This window comes from Columba livia, chromosome Z, assembly GCF_036013475.1.
Source record: "Columba livia isolate bColLiv1 breed racing homer chromosome Z, bColLiv1.pat.W.v2, whole genome shotgun sequence".
NCBI lineage: Eukaryota > Metazoa > Chordata > Aves > Columbiformes > Columbidae > Columba > Columba livia.
This window is the reverse complement of record NC_088642.1, coordinates 46512277-46531151: the sequence shown is the minus strand read 5'-3', so window position 1 is coordinate 46531151 and position 18875 is coordinate 46512277. Positions and strand designations below refer to the sequence as shown.

The window sequence follows — 18875 nt, the reverse complement described above, 5'->3', positions numbered from 1 at the left end:
TTAATTTTATCCACTAGGACTGATGTGGTACTTCTTTAGTTTCCTCACTATCAGTTTTCATTGTGGTTTCTGCTAATGACAGTTACTTGCATTCATTTGTTACTTTCACGACAGAATTGTTGGGGTTTTTTTAGCATTAAGTGCAAAGCAAGTAGAATGTAGTACAAATGCCTCATATAGGTAGCTGCAAATTGAGAGAAACAGGCATCCCAGTCGTAATCAGTCTTAATAACTAATTCTGTGGGCTTTTTATCTGTTTGGAAAAAGCCTAGATCCGGCTCCCAAAGGTCCTTCCCATCAAAATTCCCACTGAAGTCAAGAGGCTGTATCACAGCGCTGGCCAAAACAAGAGTCAGCTCAGGGCTTTGTGTTTGCTACTGGGCATGAGCAATTCCTGCCCGTACTCACTCTGCTCGCAGTGCTTCCCCATGAATCCCGTGCGGCAGGTGCACTGCCCGCTGATGTGGTCACAGTCGGCTCCATTCTGACACTGGCATATCGATGCACAGTCCTTCCCGTAAAACCCCAGGGGACATCCTGCAAGACAAGGAGTGGGAGGGAAAAGGAGTGGAACAACTGCTCTAGAAATAGAATACAAATATTCGGGTTAGGTATGTTATCGAGGAGTAATTTCTCTAGCCCAGCTACTCAACATGGAATTCTACAAACAGTAGATCAAGATCTACCTTAAGTGGTTTAAAATACACATTAGCAAAAACTACATAAAAAAGAGGCTGGGAAACTCTGTGGACAGCAGATGTTCAGAATAAGGCAGCAAGAAGGGCTGCTCAAAGAAATGGGTTTAAGAAGATATTTGAAAGAGGAGAAAGAGAGGAGTTTGTGAATTAGAGCAAGGAGTCTGTTCTGTGATACAAGAACCTTCAGACACATTTTCTGCACCAAGTTGAAGACGGAAAAAAAAAAAAACAACACAAAATCAAAACATATTGTATCTCAGCTCCTCACAAAGATACCATTTCAGTATGAAGAAGACATATCACTGCAAAGAGGTCATTATTCACCAGCAGGAAGCAAAATAAGCATGTTAGCTGACAGCTTAACCAGTATAGTGAATGTCTTCCAGAGCTGCATCCATATGGCCCTATAATGTATCTGTTATTTCCTGCCACTATGACACTATTCAGTTGAAAAAGCAGAGCTCTGATTTTATGAAAAATTTATTTAAATACTGAATGCAAAACACAGTAGTCTTCTTTTTCTTGAGTTTAAAGATAATGGTTGTGCACAGGTTACAGACAGTCAGAGTGCCTGGATTGAAGATAAACCAAATTGAAGCTGTAATATGATACAGATAAGAAGGCAACTTGGTCAATATCTATTCTAACAAATGTTTATTTCTTAAACTTCGTGTGAACTCTTACCCATCATATAATGAGTGTCATATACCTACACCCAGTCACCACACTGCTTGTATTTTTAATAAAACACATAGAGAAAATGAAAAAAATATTCTAACATCACAGTCTAGTGAAGTTTCTAAGTTCCAAATAAAATAGCTTCTACATCAGTATTGGAACTAGAGGTGCTGAGCTAGCACTTTTGTTGCAATTGCCCCTGAGCGGTAGCAATTACAGGTATGATATGTACTGTATGATCACTCTGCTGTAATAACAGAGACTGCGCCTCAGCAGACAACAGCTACAGCTATGCTTTTCTCATGGCTTCCGTCAGCTCTGTGTTATCTTACAGTCTTGGTTGCTGGGTCCCTGACGCTATAGTGTCTCCTGGGGATGTTTCAGAAAGGGAAGGTATCAGATGGTAAGGTGGGGAATGCCTGCAGAGCTGATACTGTTCATGCTACAGACTGCAGCCAGAACTGCACATGTGCAGTGGCAGCATCTGAACGTCAGGGTCATTCGTTCTGCATGTTCATATGACAAACCATTCCAGAAGGATGTCCATCTACAGCCAAAAGTTGTCTTCTTCTGAAGGAAGGATAAAGAGGAACCTGAATGTAGTGGCCAGTACTCTGCCAGTGCTTATACGGGGGCCTCCCCTGCAACCATGTAGGTAATGTGGTTGTGTCTTCCTGATCAACAAATGTTCAGCAGTGTGGGAAGGAATCAATGAATAAAGTGTGAAAACACTGAAGGACAATTCTGTCACTGATTCGTAGACTAACACAAGATAACAGAAGTCACTCACTTTGCGTACAGTAAAGGCCAGTCCATCCTGGGGTACATTTGCACTCCCCATCGTAGGCACTGCAGTAAGCTCCGTTATGGCAGTTGCACGTGTGGATGCAGTTTGGTCCCCAGTGAGAAGGTGGGCAAGCTAGAAGAACCCAGAACAATTAATTAATCTCAAATGTCAAAGATCCTTGATACCTATGAACGGAGCTGCTTACAATCACATGTGAGCACTCATTCATTTGAGGTTTGTTGTTTTTCTTTTAAACACATTTTTGGGCTCCTCCACTCTGAGAAAACAGCCACAGATTTTTTTATTTTTTTTTTAAACCAAGGAATCATTTTGCTCTAGATTAAAAGTGCTGAAAAATATTAGATGTGTGAAAGAAATCAACAATACTTACTCGATACTCAGTAACTAGGACATTCATACCAGCTTTCTCATAGAGAAAGCCATGTAAATTTCCTTTCTTAATTTATTTTTCAATCTGCAAGCAGTTCAATTGAGCAAAGACAAGGGGATAAGCCTTTAAAGCCCCAAAAGTGAAGAAGAAACAGAGAAGGTTGAAACACATCTTGCAGCCTAGAGCTTTAGACCCAATCCTAAACTTAGTTCTTGTATTTCCATTGTTAGATACTAAATAATTGCCTAAACACAGTGCATGTAATCAGGACTATACCTTAATCAAGTTAAGTCAGCTGCTTCTGTGGGTCTATATCTCTAAAAAACAAGTAATCATCTATACAGTGGACATTTTTTTCACTCACAATCATACTGACACATTTTGAGACAGAATTTTACCAACTGCTGTGAAACTGCCATGGTGAGTGAATCTGATACTATGTGCTTCCATTAGAATAGTGAAGTGGTTCCAAAATGCAAATTACTATTCAGACACAGCAAAAGATAATTTTCTTCATGTCAGAATATCACTAAGTCCACAGGGTAGGCTAAGAATAGCCCCTTTCTATTGATTAGGATTCACATCTTGAGGTTTTTACTTGTTTCTCTAGTAAAGAGATGCATAATTTTAAAATAGTTTTCTGGCAGTACAACATGAGTATTTCACAGGAGAGAAGAAAGAGGTCAGACATGGAACCCTTAGCTTTATTCCTGTGTAAATTTTAAAAGGCTGATGACTCGTTGTTGTTGTGTACTGATTTGGTTGTCCACAGACCTGTCTGAGAGCAATAAAAACTCTTGAATCATTTAAATGTTTGCAAAATGACTTGTCTGTGGGGGCTGTGTTTTTACAAAGTGTAATCTTTGCCCAAATTTCACTTCATTAAGAAATATACAACATTGTATTGAAAAAAAGTACTAAGTTTGTTTTTTTTCCGTTTCCACTTCAGTTGTGCCTTGTAATGATTTTCATTATTGTTTTTTGTTTGAAATAAGTGGTCAGCTAAGAAGGAATGTAAATCACATACAGATGAAAGGTTCGAAGTTTCAAAAAGGTCGCTAGTTCCAAAAGAAATTAATGGAATCATTATTTTCTATGTGAACGAAAGGCCTTTATACAAAGCAAATAAACTTCCTCTGTTACGGTCCATGAGCACAGCCTCAATAGACGCTTCCATTCATATTGCTGGCACCATTTTCTTGTTATTGATTCAATGAGTAAGTCCCTCCTCCTCCTAAATACCCCTATTCTGCTACTCTTCCAACTACCTACTTATTTTACCATAAAAACAGGGACCTTTGTTGATACTGGCTTCCACAGGAATAGGCCCAAGATTTATTTTGGTATCATATTGAGTTGTGCATGCTAATCACTTCACAGAATTTAGCCAGCAAAGGTTTTTTTCCAAATTGACCAGCTGTTACATTGCACTGGTACAGAGCCAGTTAACCTGGACTAGTCAAACCGTAAATTGTATAAACTAATGAGGCATGTTATTAGGAAACGGACATTCCTGGAAACCCCAGCACAATGTCTTTTGAATTTTGACATATCAGGGTCTGGTATAGCTTCCTTTAGTAATATAAAAGGGGTTGACTGAAATTTTGGCATGTATATGTTTCAGACTATGCGGATTTTAGTACTCATGGAACTGTACATGCTTCATGTGAGAATTTTGCCCCAAATGTTTTTTTCCTGTCGTTAGTAATGTGCATAGACCCAGCAAGGCATCTGGAGAATGCCTAATTATTTAATAAAATAACTCTATGAAACATAATACAATTAGGGCCTAGCCCTTCTCCAGTTTAAGTCACTAACTGAGTCTTCAAGTTTAGCCTGACAAGACAGTACTCAACAAGTGAGGCAGAATTACACTAAAAACACCTATCTGTGAAATGTTTATAAAAGGAAGAAAGCAAAAACTCCTTCAGAAAGTTATAGGCACTCAAAAAAAAAGTCATACTGAAAAATTTCTTAACAAAATGTTCAACAAGAATAAGGATGGTCTTCCAACTTGTGTCAGAAAATCTTGGCTTTGTTCTGAGCCTTGCCAGTAGCTCTCTATGCAACTGCAGTAAGAAAAAACACGTTCTATCTCAGTGCCTTAGCTTCTTATTTGTAAAATAATAACTCTGTTATTCATAAGACTATCCTGAGGATACAAGCCCTGGGATGTTCACAGCCCTACTGTGGTAAGACTAAATAATTACAGGCAAGCAAACAACAGGTCAAGAACTCCCTCTGCAATGCAAGATTCATCAGGTCACATACTTTTTCATGTTGGATGAGACCTCTAGCATTGGTGAGTCCAACATCCTACTCAAAGGATCTTCAAGAATTATAATTTCACAACCTCTTCTAGATTGGGAGACTTCAGAGCCTCTCTGGACAGTTCCTGTTCTTGATTACTCTCACAGTAAAGATTTTTTCTCTTGTACCTAGTAAAAGTCACCCTTGCTGCAGCCTGTGAGCACAGACTCTTGTCTTTTCACAGTGCACTTCTGAAATAAGTCTAATCCAGCTTCTCTACAACTCTTCTTTGGGCAGTGGAAGACTGAAAATCAATCCCTCCTGTCATATGCTGCAGCCCACTTACTAGAAAAACCATAGGGCAAATGCATTTCTGGTAGTGCTGATGAAACAAAAAAAAGTTTAGGATCTTTTCATTATATACCATAAACTCCTAATTTCTGACCTAAACTGTGCTTCTTTACCAAAAAGTAGATTATTTAAATAGCTGATACTTACGCTGAGAGCAGTCACTACCAATCCAGCCAGGGTAACACTGACAGGACCTATCAATAGGATTACATGTTCCATTATTGGTGCAGGTGCATATTCCAATGCAGTTCTTGCCAAATCTGCCACTGGGACATACTGAGAACAAGTTGTCAGAATTAGAACTCGTTAGTAAACAGAACAAGATTGTATTTTCTTTATTTCAAGAGAAAGCAAGCGATATTAGGATCAAGAAATGTATTGCTTAGTATAACCTTAAAGTGACACATTATAAATTCTGGTAAGCCCATTGTGCATACTCATTATACAAATAGTACAAATAAGAATACAGTGGGTTTCATACTTAAGGATCAAACATTCAAACAGTTTAAATCTGCTTAAGATTCCTAATTTATAAACCACACATATTGCAACAGAAACTATTTTTGGTTTTATAGTTTCCAAGTGACAGAATAAAAATTATTACAGTGCCTGGTCTCTGCAGCCCATAGAATCTTTATTACAACTTGTACCTTCATTACAGAGAGCTCCTGTAAATCCAGGTAAGCAGTCACATAAGCCAGTAATATGGTGGCAGGGACCACTGCTGTGTACACACTGGGGACATGTCTGGCTGCAACGGTGTCCATAAAACCCAGGGGAACAAACTGGAATCAGAAAGAACAAAATGTCATTGCTTCCTGCCCTTTCTATACAGCCATGATCTACTCTTCAGCACACTTATTCCTGACTTTGAATTAGTTCTGCTTTCTAAATAACACAAGAGTTGCACTGGTGGTTGTTATTCTTCATACAGGTCAATGCTTTACACTCATGGAAGGAGATTTGCTTATCTTTATCAAGGGTTTACTATATTCTAGTTCGTAATGACTTAGTTGACATTCTATTACTTGTCAGGGCACGCTAGACTTCGGTTTGAAATGTACATGTACTTTATATATTATACATATTTGGCTACACATTTTACATCCTCTACAATATGAACTTCTTCTAAAGCATTTCTGAAGACAAGTAAGTTAAAAAAATAGAATGGATAGCTTTATCTGTACATGTCTAGGGTCATCTTAGACCTTGACTTCTTAAATGTTTCTAACTTGGAAGACAAACAGACATTAATTCACTGAGAAAAACATACGAATGTTTTCCAGTCATCCTTTCATTTAAGTACTCACCATACTCATTACATGGTACAGACAGCTACACATCACCTAACTTTAAGAGAACCTGAGACAAGAAATACAGAGTTGTCCACTTCTTATGCTAAAGGCTGGGGTGGGAAAAAGGCTGTTGAATTAAATCTCCTTCTTTGTTGCTCTAATCCCATTTGGCATTTATTTCCTGATAGATTAGAATATTAGGTAATGCATCGAGAGAAATACCTGCTGCACAGCAGCAATTAGTACTGATGAAAACTAACTTGGAATCTTTTCAATATTTTAATTTCATTCAAAATTCAGTCTTTTAATTATACACTTGATACAAGTTATGTGGGCAGATCTCTCTAGAGAGATTAACTTTTCCAAGTGAAACAGCGCAAAAAGGTCTTCCTGCTTACTGAAAAGGCACTTTCTGACTGGGATCCAAATTGTTTGTATGACCTTTGTCTTCCCAGCCTTCAGGCCACGCATCAGAGGGGGGCTCTGAGAGCCACTGGACTGGAAGCCTCTTGTCCAGTTCACAGGCATAGTTCCAAAACACAGGCAACACTTTTACATGTAGCATTACACTTAGTCTGCCTTTGGATTAACTGATTAACTGCAAGGCCTTCAGAGATTAGATAGTGAGAATAATTACTGCAGCTAGTTAGAAATTATATGGGAATACTAATGCCACAATAATGTGGGATTTAATAGTGTCACAGGCAATCGCATTCTTCAGCCCGAAATCTTGCCATTCCTGGAGTGTTAGGACTTCATCTTCCTCTGGTTCTCCCTCTGCCTTCTAGTAATCATTACAAAATTCACATCCATCAACCACATTTGGAAATGCTTGCCTTGAGAATGGAATGCCCTGCTAAATTTGTTTATTTGAAAGTCATGTGCATGACAACATCACAGTACAGACAGTGAAGAAAAGTTTTACCATAACAAAAAATGCACTATTAATCAGAAACATTTGTTAATTTTAGATAACACTTGTTTCAGTATACTCATGCATTTTGACCCAATATACAATCAAGGAGTGTTTCACAGTACTTCATACTGCAATTAATAAAGCATTATGGTATTGTATAATATGTATTCCAAGTAGAGGAGGGAGAAAGAGAAATTTTGAAGTATTTATTTTGTCCTTACTTCTCTGACAAGTAGTGCCTCTGTATCCTGGTGCACACTCACAGATTCCATCATCTGGAGAGCAGGATGCTCCATTCTTACAGTAACAAGACAATGAGCAATTTGGACCCCACTGTCCCTCTGCACACACACTGTCACAGTGAATACCTGCAACCATAAATGAACAAAACTGTCAGCCTTTGTAAAAACCTCTTATGCATAGTTAGTTTGAACTTCTGGTTCTCAGAGGTCTCATTTTTAAAATGCAGATCATAAAACCTGTTTTGAAAGTAGCACTAACATTAGGAAAACAGAACAAGGTAAACATGCATCTCTGCTCCTGCCTTCCCCTAGAACAGTAAATTTCTTTCATATTCTAGTTTTGATGAGCTGTAAATAAGGGCTGATTCTGCATTTCTGCAGATTCACATGGAACATAAGTGCTCCATGGGATGATGCCTTCAGGTTTCCTGCTCACTAATACTTTAAGATCTACGAAGATAAACATCAACCCTTCTTCAATATAAAGAGTTCCATAATTTTCCAACACCTTTATACACATAAAAATTTAAAAAGCTTTTTAATTCCTCTCACTTTCACCACTGGTATCAATAAGGAGATATTAAAGAGGAAAGCAATTCAAATGCAGCAAAATGATGGCTTTTGCTTCCTCCATAATGGCTGTTTCAAACCAGCAAAAGTTTATTTTCAAATTTTATGTTAGGGAAATGCAAGACAAAAGGTATTGCAGAAACTTTTCCTTCTGAAAGTAAAAATTCTTAAGGTCTGACATAATTTTCTGTAATAATGGGGTGCAGGACACAGAATGATTTCTAATTAGTGGTGAGCTGATTACTGGTAAGCCTCTACCAAATGGAAAAATGTAGTGCACACAAAGGGTTTCCAAACACACCATGTGAACATTCCAAAATGCTTAGCTGCAACAGTGTTAAGGATGCTGGTCAGTCAGTGCTTTGTCTAACCATTTTTGTCACAAAATTTATTACAAAACAGCCACAACCTGAACCCCTATACTTAAACCATAATAGAAATCACTAATTATAATAATCAAGTCATGGGATAGTTTTTCTCTTTGCAATGCAGCAACATTCAGTATAACTTTCCTGTTTGTTTTTTCTACTATCTGCTTTTAAAAAGCACGCTGCATGTTAAATGCCAGCAGGCACCACTGTGGAACTCAGACCATATTGTGTCTACAGTACTTTGCATTAACAATTAAGTATTATTGTAGTGCCTCTACTGAATGAAGCTCTTCGCTAAGGGAAAAGTGGACTGAATGCAGCCACAAGCATGTCTTGCTTTGTAAGTATTTCCAGCAAAATATGCCACAGGCTCACTGGCTGCCAAAGTCCTAAAAAAGTAGAACAGTTTCACATGTGACAAGAAAAAAATCTTTGAATTTTGAAGAGCAAAACCTACTGTTCAGAACATTACTAAAAAATAATTACACTGTTCACTGACAGACCAGATGCAGAGGTGATTCTTCAACACCTACAGCATGTACCTTGTAAAGCTGCCTATATCCAAAAACTAACTCTCTATTTAGAGGAAAGGTGAAACTCCAGACTCTCAAATTGTTTGTTTCTCTGCAAGACAATCAACAGATTGAATAATCAAATACGTGGTTCAACAGATTGCACAAGCTAACACCAGCAAGAGAAAAAACACTTGCTTTTTAGAATCAGATGCTAACCAGCAGCAAGACAGTACCCAGGCCACCTAAAAGCCCTAAATGTACAATGATCATTGGTTAATACTGATCTAAACCAAACTTGTCGTCAGAAAATTAAAGACTTCTTGTATGATTACTTTTTCATCTTTTCCTGCATAGGCAATATCATTCTCCTATCTTCATCTACATTTGAGAGACAGTGTAGACTTGCTTCTCAGTAGCTGGGGTCACCTTTTTCACTTACTTTCTATTTGTAGATAAATAGATAAAAGAGACTGGTTTGATTCTGAGAGATGCACATAAGCAGGATGAGATCATGGCTTTTTTTTTTAGAAACAAGACCACTTATTTCAGATGCATAAGATTGCTCTGCTTTACATTCTCAAATTTGAGAATTCAAGTTTTTAAATCTGTGAAAGCACAAGCAGACACACACAGAGGATTTCAGGATTGAGTTTGGCATTCTGTTTGCCTGACTGTTATCTGTGATATCACACAGAGCTTCACTCAGTGAACTCTGCTAGAGAAAAGACATTTTTCACGGAATTTTGATGGGTTTCCGTGGTGTTCAGTGTACAACAGTCACTATTAACAAGTCAGCCGTTGCCAAGAGTTACCATAGTGCATTATCTGAGATTATGTAGACCAGTGACATGCAACAACACTAGGCTCAATTATATCGTCTTGATCTGTGCACAGAGGATGCTTTATGACAGCATGGTGTCAAAGGGTGATACTGGGCACACTGGGATAGAAAAGACAAAGGGCCCTATGCTACACAGAGCCACGATACTTGAGAGAGCCCACAACTACCATTAAGAAATGAAAAAGGAAAGAGTTCCTCCAGTACATATCAGAGAAAATTATCCATTGGGGAAACTGAAAAAATTACCTTTCGTTTCCCACTTTCAGGCCTTATGAGGAGGTGGTCAGGTAAAGCATTATATCCCCCTATTTAACAAAGAGTGTATCCCAAATATCACTGAGTAATAATTATGGCAGTATAAAATACTGAAAGAGTGCCTAATATGACTCCTGTTGCACTATAAAAGGAATTTTATTATATTCACTATTGATCATAAGCAAAATTAATTTCACTCCCGTGTGTGAATGTCAAGAATGAACGTAGCAAAGGATAAACACTAATTCATTTAGTGATTTATTGTGTCTTTACTTAAAAAAATAGTTTTAAATTTCATTCACCCACTGTTTAGATAAGTTCACAAGGTGCTTAAAATAAGTAACTGAGTTTCACATCTTTACCTGTAAGAATCAAATATGTCTATTTTTGAGAAAGAATATGTTAGAAATATTTAATGTATTAAAAAAAAGAGAACTAGTTTTCCAGACTCTGATCCTTTATATGAACTTTCAGCAAAGAAAGCCATGCTTTTACAGAAAAGCTAGAAATCAGTGAGGAAAAAAACATTTTTTTACTAGAACTTACAAAGCAAGATTAGACTCAGCTTTTACAACAATGGTATCAACAGTGTTCTTCTTACGATTGCTCCAATTAATCTCTTATGCAATAAAATTGCTTTTGATAAGTTTTCATGTTGATTTTGATACTGATAAGGATATCTGCAAGGAAATGTTTTTGCCAGAGCTATGGACAAAGGGCTCTTTGATGGGCTTCACAAGTTGCTAGGCAATCACTGAATGGTCATGATAAACTTCAGCTAAGCTGCTCTGAAGAAATGCTCATGCATTTAATGCCCAGTGCTTTATGCTGGGGGCCTCACATCTAAATCAGCGTTCCCCCAGCATTTGTAATTGCATGAATGAAGTAAATAATTCTTTAGGGATACCAGTGTTTCTGCCCATCCTAGCAGAGTGTTTACATACTCCCTATGCTACATTTTTAAGCTGAGACTCAATGAATCATCCAAGTTTGATGAACGAAGAGCTAATTTGTTTCAGTACTCAAAGGGGAAAAAAATCTAACAATTATTTCTTACGATCTTCCTGGGCAAATTTATTATTGGACCAAGTACTATTTTGCAGATTTTTGTGTTTTCATTAGTCTGATAAAAAGTTATCTGAGCTTCAGAAATAATTTTCTACCTTTTTTTTTTTTTTTCCCCCACAAAACATGTATTTGCTATAAAATTTATTTTCACAACATGTGGGACTTCCCAGTATAGTGTCTCAGAATTAAAACCTATTTACCTATTTGTATACAGGTGTACTTCCCATATGTCAGAACTAAACTGAATATGCAACAGCCTAAACAAGAGAAGAATCGAGACCTCAAAACCTGGAGAAATCATGGTTTCGTTAAAGCTAATGAAATATTTCCATTATGGTCCAAGACCTCACCCTTCATTTTTGAGAGAAACAAACACTGGACAACTTCTGTTCAAGGAAGCTGAGACTTCTGATGGTGAGAATTGCTCCCCTCCATCACAGCCAAATAGTGGATGAGCAGCCCAAAGAAAGGGGAGAAACAGGACATGGCAGTGGTGAAAAATTTCAGAGGCACTATTTAGAAGGACCTTCTTTGTCTTTAAGGGAAGAGAAGCACCTTGCTCCCTACGTAAAGATAGCCAGAAGACTAAATAAAAGTGTCTCAAATTAAGAAGCTAATGAAAGGATCAAAGATTTTTCTCTAGAAGTTCAAACTGCTGCTTCTTCACTGTAGCAGCAAAAGAGTTCGTGCCCATGAGTTTTGGTAGGAAGCCAGCTACAAAAGCTTGTCAACACAGGGCTGTGTGTTTGAAAGCAAACATATGGATCTGCAAATCTGAGTGGAAGAATCACTTTTGAGATATCCTTGGTAGTTTCCTGAAGACCATACTGTTGCTGCATGCTATCATCCTTTCCAGTGGAGCTCTTCATCTACCATGGTTTAGGCAATCACAAGAAAATACTACTTTTCCTTTTCTTACCTTCTTGATAGGAAGAAAATAAATGTGCTTAATCTATTGATTTAAAGTCATTCTTCTAAAAGAGCGGTATTGCTTCCACATAAATACACAGTTAAGTCCAGATGTAGGGTAGGCCGAGCCTCCTCCTACTGAAGAATTAATCTCACTAAATTTGGAAAGTAAATACACCATTTATCATGTACCCGCATATGATTTAATTTTGTGGCACACTTAATCACAACGGGACCTTGTGCTTCACGAGCCCAGGGGAAATCAGCCAAGGTGGAGGGAAACACATGTTCTTGCAAAACGTTCTTGGCTTGGGTGCACCAGGGCACCAGCAGCACACCGTTCCAGCACCAGATTGCTTCTCTGGGTCTTAAGGTGAGGGAGACCCATGACAGTACTCTTTTATGCCTTTTTTCTTCTATGTCAAAGGGGAAAAAAATGTGTACACATGAAAAGCTAAGAAGCAAGGGAGAATTCCAGTTTGTGTTTCCCAAGGGACCTGGTTATTTGCTTCAGTGAGGCAAGTATCAGATGACAGTCCTCCCTGTTATAATCCAGCAACAAATGTGCCTCTTACAAATAATATCAGGAGCACATGGAAAGACACAGCACTTCCTCACAGAAACAACACATCTGGTGATAGGCAATCTGACTAGCGTCGGCAGGTGTCCAGCACAGCAAAAAGCCACCAACACCCTGTCTGCTGTAGCATATGGTAAATACTACGCACGCTGCCAAAATGTAGGCTGATAGTACTGCGTATGTCGCTTTCATAAACCAATGCTATTGTTTCGGTACAGAGAGCAGACTCGTGGTATTTCATAATGCCTGGCACTGCATAACCTTTAAATTGATTTTAAAAGTAACAAATGTCATGTATCAGTACGGTATGACATCTCTTCACAAACAGAAAGGTCCAGCAGAACTGCACCCAAGAAAGCACAACAGTAATAGGTTATCAGTAATAGCCTCATTACTGTAGTACAGTAATGGATAAACTGTCTAGAGAAAAACCTTCTCCCTTTTTATGATGCTTTATTGCAAAATCTCAGTTTGCAAGAATATGAATTCTCTGATCTTTTAGATAATTTGGAAAAACTGTATTTTCACAGCTGCTTGCAGAACGGATAAGATTAATGGATGAAATTAACAGTTACCATGGTGCTTTCTGAATTGTGGTCACTGAGAGAGGCAGTAGAGGTGGCTCTTTAATGGAAGTTAACTTAAAAGTGTTGGTATAAATTTTTAGGATAATTAATTATCATTGCCTATTAGGGGAATACATTTTGTATGTCTTTCTTCTGCTTTGTATTTTAATGTATCTCATTCTTTTCCACTGTCCAGCTATTTCACTCTCTCCAAACGAAGAAAACTTATTTATAAGATACAGCGAAAATGTCAAGGGACGAGAGTGTTTGGGGCAGACATCATCCTCTGCGTGGGAGGATGTTTCTTGTTTGTGCCATCCTGTCATGTGGCTCCTGGAACGTGATGGAATGGTCAGATTGCCAGGAAAAAAAACATGAGCCTTAACTCTTGCTTTTCTAAGCAGAATTAAGCTGCTGTACAGGGAGCACTTGATGTAAACTATAGACAGGGTAGGATTTCTAACAGGAGTCCTACAAACAAAGTCACTTTTGTCTACGATGAAGAATCTAGATATGCACCTAGGTAACAGACCTTAAACTAAAACCAGAAATCCTAAATTCAAACGGAACCTAATTAAAACCCATTTTAATTATTTCTTGAGTTTTATAACAGCTGATGGCAACACATTACACTTTAGTTCATAACTAGGACCTAAGACACAAAAGATAACACACTTGGCATGTTCAAAACCGAAGAAAAAACTACTTTAAAAAGTTAAACCATATAGCATCTCACTATTGACCCAATGCTCAGCTGCAGCTATTTCTTCAGACTAAAATACGGGGTAGCATGTCAGCTGTGCTGCCCTTTGGTACATGACAACAGTTCTTCTGCCCACACAGCAGTTCAGAGCTCCCTCCTGCTGAGAGAACAGGCACCTTCCCAGGCAGTGACCCCCCCGCCCCATGCAGCCTGCTTCCTCTTCCCCAGAGTTACGGTACAACCATGTCACCCAGCAAGAGAAAAATCTTCCACTCTTCCTTTATTTCTGCAAAGTTATAGAAACTATTCCCTCCGATTAAATTCCCTGGGGAATTGTGTGGACAACTGCCCTGTTCAAATGGCTGAGAAAAATGCTACATTTAAAATACATTCTCAGAAGCTTTATGTTATTATGGTGTCATCAAAATATTTGGGGAAGTTGACCTTGGATTCATCAATATATTCTTGTTGAAAAAGAAAAAAATACTCACAAGTTCACATTTTTAAGCTTCTTCAAATGCATTTATTTTCTAACACTACCCTCACAGTGGTTTTTAGACAAGTAAATCCTTCATTTGGGTTAGGTAAGACTGATTCAAAATCAGTTCCTCTCCCCCTCTTCCTTTTTTTTTTTTTTTAGGAAATATTAACCACCAAAAACTAATAAGTGTGAGAGTTACTTTAACAGATCTAATAGAAAAAAAAAGTTATTCTAACATAATTTGTTGCTATATTTTGACAAATGTATTGGGATTGCATAGCAAAGTTTTGTAGCAGAGAGGCTACAGGGGTGGCTTCTGTGAGAAGCTGCTAGAAGCTTTCCACATGTCTGACAGAGTCAACATCAGCTGGCTCCAAGATGGACCCGCTGCTGGCCAAGGCCAAGCCCATTGGCAACGGCAGCACTTCTGTGATAACATATTTATGGGGAAAAAACTGTTGCACAACAGCAGCTGGAGGAGAGGAGTGAGAATATGTGAGAGAGACAACTCTGCAGACACCAGGGCCAGTGAAGAAGGAGGGCAGGAGGTGCTCCAGGCACCAGGGCAGAGATTCCCCTGCAGCCCGTGGTGCAGCCCACGGTGAGGCCGGCTGTTCCCCTGCAGCACACGGAGGTCCACAGTGGAGCAGAAATCCATCTGCAGCCCAGGGAGGACCTGGGTGTGGACCTCTGGAGGACCTGGACCTCTGGCGTGGGCCAGAGCAGGTGGATGCTCAAAGGAGCCCCTGGAGCTGGAGCAGGCTCCTGGCAGGACCTGTGGCCCCTCAGAGAGAGAAGCCCACGCTGGAGCAGGTCCTCTAGCAGGACTTGTGACCCTGTGATGGGCCCAGGCTGGAGCAACCTGTTCCTGAAGAACTGCACCCCATGGAAGGGACCCACGCTGGAGCAGTCCATGAAGAACTGCAGCCTGTGGGAAGGATTCATGTCGGAGAAGTTCTTGGAGAACTGTCTCCCATGGGAGGCATCCCATGCTGGAGAGTGCGATGAGTCCTGCCCCTGAGGAGGAAGGAGCAACAGAGACAACATGAGATGAACTGGCTGCAACCCCCGTTCCCCATTCCCCTGCACTGTTTGCAGGGAGGATGTGGAGAAATCAGGAGTAAACTTAAGCCTGGGAAGAAGGGAGGGGTGAGGGGAAGGTGTTTTTAAGACTTGGTTTTATCTCTCATTATCCTACTTTGATTTGACTGGTAATAAATCAAACTAATTTCCCCAAGTCAAGCCTGTTTTGCCCATGATGGTAATTGCTGAGTAAATGGTGTTTCCCTGTCCTTTCTCAACCCACGAGCCTTTCATTATATTTTCTCTTCCCTGTATTTTTGAGGAGTGGGAGTAATAGAACAGATCTGGTGAGCACCTGGCATCCAGCCAGGGTCGACCCATCACAATCTGCTTCTCTACCTACTATGTATGCACATATATATACAGCCTCCTTTCTTAATTCTACAGTCCAATGATATCTCTGCAATGTAGCATTACAGTACAGCTATTTGAGAACCTCTTTGTAAAGTATTCTCTCCTTTTTTTAATCATTCTAAATATAAGTACCTACACAAAGACCAAATTCCTCATGTATATTGCTCTGACATGTGACGTGTGGGAGGAGGATTTTTCCAGACAGAGTATAAAGCAAACTATGCCATTTATGTCATACTGTGTGTCTAGACATCACCAACATGTTGAAACTAGTCTGTTAAACACGTTGTTGTGATGACATCATCCAGAGATGAATACTCAAAGTTTTATCTATGATCATGCATGAAGTCTCTTTCTAGTGAAATCTTTTTCCTTTCTAAATATGAAGACAAAGTAATATTTGACTAAAGACAAAAATATTATCTCCTTTTTAATACCTGAGTTCACGTATAGTCAAAGTTTGTGATATGCTTGAAGCCTTTGTCACATCCCCAGTTAGTTATGGCCGGGTAATTTTTACAGCCTGTTATAAAAATTGCTAATTTTTAGCTAATTTTTAGCCTTTTGAAACTACCTATTTTAATCTGGCTTCATTCATTAACATATTTTTGGTCTCTGAAGACTTGTCTCCGGTTTAGAAAAGTCACAATACGTGTTTTGAGCAGTACGTCTGGAACTTGTGAACAGTTCTAATTGCCTACACAATGGTTGCTCAAGATCAGCCACTGATTCACATTTTTAATGTGGGTATTCTTTGCTTAATATGCTTATTAACTTAAGAAATAATATTTTGGACAGATCCAAATATAAGTTTGAGAAAGTGTGTCCAAACACACACGTACAATTACCTGAAACTACCTGAAAGTAACAAAAGTCATCGAAGGTCATTAACATCAAAACAAAATAAACACAAAGTAGTGTCTCACAAAATAGTAATAGAAGGCATAATACTATTTTTTCATAATTCTCTCTCTTTTACTATTTCTGAGCGCTTGTGGTAGCCATTTGCTAGAGGTATCTGAGTGGCTAATGATAAGTCACACTGCAGTTTGTGGGAAGAGAATAAAATAAACATAGAATAAAACAAATTCCTGGCTCAGGTAACTGCTGGCTCTGGAAGCCTCTCTCACACTGAAAAGAGCAACACTGGGGAGACACAACAGTGAGACAGGCCTTCTCAAAGAACCTGGCAGCAGCTTAACATACAGACAAATTGCACAAGTAAGAAATAGATTTAGTCTTCCACAGCAAAGCAGGAGCCCTTCCTGCCCACATGTGTTTCCCCTACAGATTTCCACTTCCTACACTGCCAGCACAACCTTTAATATCTAGTTATTTACCACCTTCGTAAGGAATCATATTCTGGAGATGCCCAGATTTTAAGATTTCCCCTTCTATTCCCGGTGTTCTGTGGATCCCACATTTGACAAAGTTTCCACACCTGTGAATCACAGAAGTGACACAGCAGCCACAGAACCGTCCCGTTTCTCCTTCCAACCCCACATACTGCTCCTACACCCACAAAACTGAAAGTCCCACCACAGCGGAAACTCTCATTGTTCTTCATGACGGTTTCTTTCGCACCTGACCATCCTGGTAGACAGCGACAGTAACCCGTGGTGGGATGACAACCGTCCGCGTGGCTGCAGTCACAGCGTTCTGCACAATCCATACCATATGTGCCATCCTGTAGCAACAACAACAACAACATCAAAACAAAAAAAAACAGAAATTACAACAACTGTGAGTTAGAGGAGAACAAGTTCTGGACAGTTCTGCATCAAAAAGCAAGTACAGATCTCTCCTGAATCCATAATCTGCTTTCTTAATGTAAAACACTTTTGGCTTTTGGAACATTTTAGCACCCTACATTTTCATTATTTCATTTAAGAGGGGAAGATAAAGAATTAATTACATTCTCTTGAAAAATCCCAGACTAATGGACCTGGACACAGTGGTTCAGAACAGAGTAATCTACACTGTCAGAGGCTGCAATGAAAGCTTTCTTGTACTGTCCCTCTAATTTCCCTCATTTGCCTTACAACTGTGCTACTGCTCCAGGACCTGGGGTTCCCTCTACAGGAAAGCAATTCAGTCTCTCTTCTGCCTCAGACCCTGAGCTGCCTACATATTGGTCAAAAAGGATACTACACAATGCCACAATTTCTTAAAAAAAATGTAGCAAAACGTTATACTAAAATGTGTGTTCAGTGTGAAGTTTATTGCATAAACAATACAAACTCTCTTCTTTTGATGAAAAATCCTTCTCTCTGTACTACATCTCACTATGTTAAAAAGAGAAGCTCTTTGGTTATGAGACAGTACAGAAAACAAAATAATTTTTTGGCTATGCAACTTTTTTTCAACAAACAAGACAGATTAAAGCTACAAGTTGAACACCCCTCTTGGTGTATTGTTTTTTAATGGAACTACAGATTTTAATGGAACTACAGATAAACACATGAATTTGCCTTTTCTGCTGCTTCTGTGGCACATATATTTGGGGTTAATTTCCTACAAAATCAATCTAAGAAACTGAAAAGAGCAAAATCCTTACAACTGCATTCTGAAAACAAGGCGAAGTACAACAGTAAATTTGTCTTACAGAGAAGGTGTCAAAAACAGATTAAAAATCATGGGGAAAAGCTAGTATAATTTAAGGTAATACTTCTGAGGTTACCCATAGCAAAGGAAAAAAATAGAAAAACATGTCAGGTTTGTAAACAAATCATTTAAATTTGAGGCTAAAAACTGGTCTCAGTCACATTAAAAACCCGAACAAAACCTATATGAAAATTCATCTGCTGTTCTTTGACGTTCATGCCCACATTTCAACCAAGTTCCACAGCATTTAGCTATGCAGTTCCCAGTTTTTCAAGTCTAAAATAGAAGAAAATCTTACATGACTGGGGTATAAGGAGGCTTTTGCTCATCTCAGCAACTCCCAAAAAAAACCCCACTTCCGACTATT

The 18875-nt window shown here is 38.9% G+C and overlaps 1 protein-coding gene across 1 annotated transcript in view; it reads right to left on the bottom strand.

The window, feature by feature from the left end:
• Positions 1–18875, bottom strand: part of MEGF10 (multiple EGF like domains 10) — a 106531-nt gene that overhangs the window by 13376 nt on the left and 74280 nt on the right. The window contains exons 13-18 of the mRNA XM_065045696.1: positions 17489–17591; positions 7588–7734; positions 5806–5940; positions 5303–5431; positions 2167–2295; positions 409–537 (exon numbers count right to left, since the gene is read on the bottom strand). Coding sequence (XP_064901768.1) covers positions 409–537; positions 2167–2295; positions 5303–5431; positions 5806–5940; positions 7588–7734; positions 17489–17591 — 772 coding nt within the window. The remainder of the gene's footprint in view (positions 1–408; positions 538–2166; positions 2296–5302; positions 5432–5805; positions 5941–7587; positions 7735–17488; positions 17592–18875) is intronic.